Source organism: Gossypium raimondii, chromosome 6, assembly GCF_025698545.1.
Source record: "Gossypium raimondii isolate GPD5lz chromosome 6, ASM2569854v1, whole genome shotgun sequence".
In the NCBI taxonomy this organism is placed as follows: domain Eukaryota; kingdom Viridiplantae; phylum Streptophyta; class Magnoliopsida; order Malvales; family Malvaceae; genus Gossypium; species Gossypium raimondii.
Window position 1 is genome coordinate 13,796,457 of NC_068570.1, and position 7,701 is coordinate 13,804,157.

General features: G+C 34.9%; 1 protein-coding gene across 1 annotated transcript; it reads left to right on the forward strand.

Annotated features, from left to right (window-relative positions):
• Nucleotides 1-3,502: 3,502 nt before the first annotated feature.
• On the forward strand, nt 3,503-7,191 carry LOC105773878 (probable polygalacturonase). The gene is made up of 5 exons (XM_012596056.2): nt 3,503-4,330; nt 4,614-4,734; nt 5,170-5,418; nt 6,005-6,158; nt 6,426-7,191. Exons 1-5 carry the CDS (start codon nt 3,932-3,934, stop codon nt 6,949-6,951), a joined length of 1,449 nt encoding a protein of 482 aa, XP_012451510.1. The 5' UTR covers nt 3,503-3,931; the 3' UTR covers nt 6,952-7,191.
• The last annotated feature ends 510 nt before the right edge of the window (nt 7,192-7,701 follow it).

The window sequence follows — 7,701 nt, forward strand, 5'->3', positions numbered from 1 at the left end:
ATTTATTATATTTTTATTCTTTACAACACAACAATTTAAGTTTTATGATATTTTATTTTACTCATAATTTAATATATTGTTCTAGTAAATTAGTAGTTTAAATAAACTGTGATTGAAAAATAATAAAAAATAGTTAGGAGTTAGGACTTCTCTTTAATAAAAACATTTTGTATTAAACAATATTATTTGTTATCATTTAAATGTAAATTTAACCAATATATAATAAATACAACGAAATATTATTTTTTTCAACTTATAATAAAAAAATATAATTGAAACATTACTTGAGAATATATCAAAGAATGAGATAATTAGATTTAATTATTAGCGGCGCTTTTTCAAAAACGCCGCTAAAGGTACGAGCATTAGCGGCGCTTTTCTAAAAACGCCGCAAAAGGTACGAGTATTAGCGGTGCTTTTCCAAGAACGCCGCTAAAGAAACTAGCATTAGCGGCGCTTTTCCAAAAACGCCGCTAAAGGCCCGAGCATTAGCAGCGCTTTTCCAAAAACGCCGCTAAAGGCCCGAGCATTAGCAGTGCTTTTCCAAAAACACCGCTAAAGGCCAGAGCATTAGCGGCGCTTTTTCAAAAACGCCGCTAAAGCCCCGAGCATTAGCGGCGCTTTTTCAAAAACGCTGCTAAATGCCCCAAAAACTCTAAAAACGGTGTCGTTGGGCTTAGGTTTTTTGCGGCGCTTTTTGGAAAATGCCGCTAATGCTTATTTTTAGCGGTGTTTTTCAAAATGCGCCGCTAATGCTCGATCTTTAGCAGGGTTTTTGTAAAAGCGCCGCTAATGCTTGATTTTTAGTGGCGTTTTTTATCCAAACGCCGCTAAAAATGCCGCTAAAAGCCTATTTTGGTGTAGTGAATGTTTATATACACTAATTAAGGTTTAATTAATCAAATTTTATTAATTAAACTAAGCATAATTATGTAAATCTCATTATTAATTAACATAAATGGCCAACATCATCAATGTCCACTATCTCCTAATAGCAAATGATTTAATTACCATTTTGAACCTTTGACTAATTGACATTCAAGTCCTCAAGTCTTTTTTCAATTAAAATTTTAAAGCAATTGAATTTTTACAATTTAATCCATGGGCCTTAATTAACTACTTTTTCTGCTAAATTATTTAATCGAATCTCAATATATTTTTATTTTATATTTAAGGGCTCAGTTTATGGAAATCGGGTTCTAGAACTATATTTTTCGACACCATTGAATTTTGGATCGTTATAATAAGGGTCATTATCTTGAGACATTATAGTTTGACGTAAAAGATTAACAATAAGGGAGGCATGTATCGGCACATGGCTTCACTACCTTGAGACACAACCCTTTATTTTAACAATTCGAGTTAGGATTCTTATTCAAACTCCGTGTATAACCTTATATGACTCCCAAGTTACTATATGTGGGCCCATTTGGCCTCATAGAAGTACACAACATGATATTTATGAATTATGCCATGCTCATTTGTTTAATTTCAAGGAAAATGATTAATGATAGTCTGAGTTGCTACAACAACGAATATGACATCTCACATTTAGATCCATCGTTCGAGTTAGGTGTGGGGTGCCAGAACCTAGTTGGTCATCTAACTTTTAGGGAACTTTCATTTTGGCCACCTTAAAAAAAACTCTTTCAATTTCATCATCTCTATTAAAAAAAGGTTTTCATTTTAGTTACTTAAGCGTTAAATCCTTAACGATGATAAACTGTACATGGTAAATTATGTCCACATCATTATGGGCGAAGCCATAAATTTTTTTAAGGGGGGCGAGATTAAGTTATATATTTTTATGAGAACTAAAATGCAATTTTACGCTTGTACTGGCTTATATCTTTATGGTTTTCAAGAGGACTAAATCGAAATTCTAGCCTTTTGGGGGCCAAATTATAATTTTACCATATATTAACTTAAGATTTTATAAATTTTGGACTAAAACAACAATTTTCTATTTGGGACCGTGGGGTCAAGCCCTTACCTGCCCTCTTCCCCTTGCCCTACACATCATGTTTACACTTTCATTTTGATCACCCAATTTCAGGTCACTTTCATTTTTATCACCCAAAAAAAAAAAGTTTCCTTTCTTTAAGTCTTGATTTCGGTAAAGTGAAAAAGCGATAAAAAATAAAATAATGCATTTAAAATTGTCAAATTGTACTTGTTTATCTCATTATTGAAAATTCTAAATTTCTTTTTTTTATCTTGAAATTTCAAAATATCAAAATCAATTAAATAAATTGTTAAAATTTTCATCCCTTGATAATATGAACCGATTTTGTTATTATAATATTGAAATTAAATAATTTAATTAATTTAATATTCTTCTAAAATTTTAAATTTTAAATTTTGTTTTCAGATTATCCTTAATGAAATCAACTCAAGTAACTCATATTTAATAATATATAAAAAATCTTACATTTCTTTTGATTATATGATCTTGAATCCCACATGCTATGCTAAAAGCAAAGAATTTATTTTCAATTAATTAAATCGATTGCTTGTTCTTGGTATGGGTAAAGAAGTGATGGAAAAATTCAAGGTTTTGTTTGGCATGGAAGATCAAATTAACTAATTTAATTAATTGCAAGATTTTATTTTATTTTTGCTTTTAAATTAGCGTGAAAGATTCAACATCATATAATCAACAAAATTATGGGTTTTGTTTGAGTTGAGTTAGTTAAGGATAACTTAGAAACATAAAATAAAATATTATATTTTAAAAGGGATTAAATTAATTAATTTAATTAATTTCAATTTTAAAGTAACAAATTGGTTGACACAATCAAAAGATAATTTTTCCAACAATCTATAAAATTGATTTTAATGTTTTGAAATTAAAATTTTAATATTGCAAAAAAAGAAGAAAATTTTGGAACTTTTGGCAAGAGGATAAGCAAAAACAATTTGAGAAATTTCTAATGCATTATTTTAGTTTTATCACTTTTTCACTTTAATTCTTAATATTTTTACACAGATCAATACTTAAAAATGATATTTTTTGAGGGTCAAAATGAAAATAATTTAAAAGTTGAATGATTAAAATAAAATAGGTAGATATGATGTGGCAGGACCATTAGGGTTTTGTTTATGACAAAATAAGCAAACAATTACATCAAACTAATACAAATAAACACCATTTCTATCCATGTATGAGTTCCTCGGTCAGATATCTTCCTTCTTATTAAAAAAACCATTTTGGTTAACGAATACGGAATTCTATTTTTCTCCATGCTTTATTCTACAATACCTAACTCACTTTAACAATTGTAGAATCCTCCTAACCAATGGTAAATTCGAACTTGCTGTCTGACTACAATAAAAAAAAAATTATTTTTAGGCGAGTAAAATGACAGGAAAAGAAACGAGAAAGTGGCCCATTAAATCGCGGCCCAAGCGGAAGATGGGTGTAAAGTGAGATGGGGACATAAATAAAGATCCAGGTTTTAGTTGACACAGGTCAACAACCCGAAAATTTCGTATAACGAAAGAGTTTTCGTGTTTGATGTCAACGTCTCAACTACTGTTTTCAAAATGGTCAGATTGCAACTCTTCAACTAATCACCTACTACCGGACGATGATGTTGATGTGACATTGCTTCTCGCTGCCGTGACTGAAACCTCACACAATCCGAAATCCAATTACCTCCTTCAAATAAACCACGCAGGCAACTTGATACCCGCAGGAAAAAAATCTAGTTTCATTCAACTCAAGAGCGTCGACCTGCCCAAAGCTAGAAACTATGGACTTGGTTCTCCATTGACCATTGCGATCTCCCCTTGAATTGAAATCTACTCCATTTCCAATCGACCAAATCTGGCGGCTATTCATCACCAACATCTCACCAACAAAGCACTACACCCCTTTTACTAAAAGGGCCAGAAATCGTTTCTTTTAACCAAATTCGCTAAACCCAATATGGCTGAGTCATTGCCGGTTGGGGGATTTCCGGCATTCCTTTCTTCGCATAAAACTCTGTTTATTGTTCTCTGGATCTCGGCTTTCGGTTCTGTTTTTCTATGGCAACGGGATATAGTTGGGGCTGGGTTCTCTGTGTTCGGAAAAGCTGGGCCGGGTCGGTCTATGTCCGGGTCCCGGCCTTTCGAGTTTAATATTACGGATTTTGGCGGGGTTGGCGATGGGGTAACGGATGACACGGCGGCTTTTGAGAGGGCTATCTCGGCCATCTCGAAGCTTGGGAAGAGAGGTGGTGGTCAGCTCAATGTCCCGCCTGGAAAGTGGCTTACGGCGCCGTTTAATCTTACTAGTCATATGACTTTGTTCCTTGCTGAGGATGCTGAGATTCTTGGAATCCAGGTTGGTTTTTCCATTTTCATGAATTTTGGCAATGAAAAATGATATTCTCCCTCGTTATTTAACATGTTTAGTCGTTTATGGGTTGTGATTTGTGATGAAAGGGGACCAATATTTAGTGTGAAAAAAAAATCACATCATGACCATATTTAGTGACAACTTTGATCCTTTCCATGCAAATATGACGGTGTTCCTGATTTCTCTGTGTTATCCGGCTGTTGTGTTTAAAACTTTGGATTTTGGTGGATTCAATCTTGTTGTTTGCTGTTTTCCCGCTATCATACAGGACGAGAAGCGATGGCCATTAATGCCTCCATTGCCATCATACGGGTACGGAAGAGAGCATCGTGGACCTCGGTATGGAAGTTTGATCCACGGCCAAAACCTCGAAGATGTTGTTATAACTGGTAAGCTACTTCACCCCTGCCCCTAATAGGTTTCTCATTAAATTGTTTGAATGAAAAGGTTGCTCACCTGATAGAGCCAGCCAGTTTACCTATTCTATGTCATAGCACCTAATTGTCGATGTCTCAAAAATACAATTTTAGACTGGTCTGAATCTGTTTTCTGCACCCTTTATACCCTGTGCATACTGCTTATTCAAAGTACTTGCTACTTCTTTTTTTTCGTATGGAGAAAAGTGGAAAGAAACGGCCTTTTCAAGGTTTTGGATGAATAAGCACTTCCAACAACGATAATTAATAGGGAAATTCGATTGGCTGCTAGATTTGAGTCTGATTTATCATTTTTTCATTACAAATCAACATTGTGGTCTTTGTTCTATATGGATCTTTCAATGCTGGTCGAGTCTGATTTTACCGTTTATCTTTACAAATCAACAGGGCACAATGGTTCCATAAATGGTCAGGGTCAATCATGGTGGATAAAGTATCGTCAGAAGCTACTCAACCACACAAGGGGTCCACTTGTGCAGATAATGTGGTCAAATGACATTGTAATCTCTAATATAACCTTACGTGATTCTCCGTTTTGGACTTTTCATCCATATGATTGCAAGAATGTAACCGTTAGGAATGTAACCATCTTAGCACCTGTATTTGGAGCTCCAAATACTGATGGAATTGATCCTGGTAAGTAATCCCTGATTATAAATTTTGAACTTTTGTCTATAAAAATTTTTGGTAGCTAAGGCTCTAGACTCGATTCTCATTCATGCTACTAGTAGTTGTATAGAAATGCTCACTCTACATATATAACTCGCTTATTGAGCAAGCTTGGTTGACAAATCTGTAGAATGAATTCAAGACTATAATTGAAGAAGGTTTGCAGAGGCTATTATATACATTAGTAAAGTACGACTGTGCATTTGTTGGAACGTATAGAAGCAGGAAGGTGAGAACTTAGATGTAAGATGTATGAATATGGTATTCTGAGCTGAATTCAATGAAATGTGTGGGCAAATTGCAACAAATTTGCTTTCATTATTTTGTCTTTTCTCCTTTTCCCCATTCCTCTCTAACACATACAAGAATCTTCACATGGCAAATGCATCTTTGTAAATGGAGCAAATATCATTTGCTCACCACACCACGCTGTAGCCAGCTCAAATATACACCTAGATAAACCACGTTTCTGCTTGTTGATTTGCAGTGGGAAAAAAGGGAGATTAATTCACGCTGAATGTAACTTATTACAAGTCATTTGTGGCATAAACAGATTCATGTGAGGATGTAGTGATAGAGGATTGCTACATAAGTGTTGGCGATGATGCAATTGCAATAAAGAGCGGTTGGGATCAATATGGCATCGTTTATGGACGACCTTCGAGAAACATTCTCATCCGAAACCTCATTGTCCGTTCTATGGTCAGGTAAAGTTTCTTGAATTAATTTCCTCCATCTTCATGAATATTCTACTGCCCGATTGCTTCCATGTCAAAGAAAAAAAAAACAAAAGGTCCCAAATAGCATGCATGTATTTTTCGAACTTCATATGCAAAAACAAAGGTCCCAAACAGCTCTGCAGTTTGGGTCATCCAAAATTTAGGATATTGCTTTTCCTATTCTTTTATCTATCCCTACTTGTAATTTTCATTTGGTAAGTACACATTGTCACACTTGGCTGAACATATGCGCAGTGCTGGCGTATCAATAGGCAGCGAGATGTCTGGCGGGGTATCTAATGTCACCGTGGAGAACGTCACTGTCTGGAGTTCTAGGCGTGCAGTTCGAATCAAGACTGCTGTTGGAAGAGGTGGATATGTCAGGCATATAACGTACCGAAATCTGACATTTGATGATGCCCAAGTTGGAATTGTTATCAAGACAGACTACAATGAGCACCCCGACATGGATTTTGACAAAAATGCTTTCCCAATACTCGAAAACATAAGCTTCACTGGGATACATGGTCAAGGAGTCCGTGTACCTGTTCGTATACATGGTAGCGAGGAGATTCCTGTCAGAAACGTGACGTTCAGGGATATGAACGTGGGGATAACATATAAGAAAAAGCATATATTCCAGTGCGCGTTTGTTCAAGGGCGTGTAATAGGGACCATCTTCCCTGCGCCTTGTGAAAACCTTGATATATATGATGAAGAAGAAAGGCCTGTAAAGCTCTCAACGGCCCAGAATGTAACAGATATAGATTATAGAGTATGAGAAGATGGTGGATTGCAGTCTCTGTCAACCATTCTTTCTGGGAACAAAATCCGAAGGCTTAAAACTGTATATGCTTGAAATGAGGCAAGTTTTGCAATACCATATTGGAGCAGTGGGGCTTTTTATTCCCCTTCATTTCGTGCCCTTTCTTTTGCTCCATTTATATCTATAACTTGTTTGATTCAGAGAGTTGTGTACAGAAAATTTATAGTTTATACATTGAAATACATTTTCATAGTATGATTTTATCGTAGGTTTTTGCACAATAATATTAATGAAAGGAAAAAGAAAAAGAAAAAAGGAAGCAGTTTAGTGATAATTTGGTGGGTCACTGGTTTAATAGTACACCCAATGTTTTTTAAATCCGATTGGTGATTGAACCAATCAGATCATTAGTTTGTTAGTCTGATCAATTCAATTGGTTCGATTAGAAAATCTTCAAAAATCTCAATTCACTTTTTGGTTCAATTAATTTTTTAATCGATTCAATCAGTCCATTCTTGATCTAATCGATTCAAATTTACTTTCTAAATCGATTGTTCAATCCAACCAATTGATTTGGTTCGGTTCAAATAACGTTGGATGCACCAGGCTAGTAGTTTTCAATTATGTTGTTCTTACCTTCTTAGATGCCATGGCTTGGGATATGAATGTTAAAAGTTTGACCCGAATCCATGAACAAATGTTAGGTTGGGTTAAGTAATAAGGACTTAGATGCTTTAAGGTTTTGGGTTTAAGTTTTGTAGACCA

Coding starts and splice junctions, on each gene's coding strand:
- LOC105773878 (XM_012596056.2), top strand. CDS start 3,932: ATGGCTGAGTCATTGCCGGTTGGGGGATTTCCGGCATTCCTTTCTTCG. Junction 4,735..5,169: donor CGAAGATGTTGTTATAACTG/GTAAGCTACTTC, acceptor ACAAATCAACAG/GGCACAATGGTTCCATAAAT. Junction 6,159..6,425: donor ATTGTCCGTTCTATGGTCAG/GTAAAGTTTCTT, acceptor ACATATGCGCAG/TGCTGGCGTATCAATAGGCA.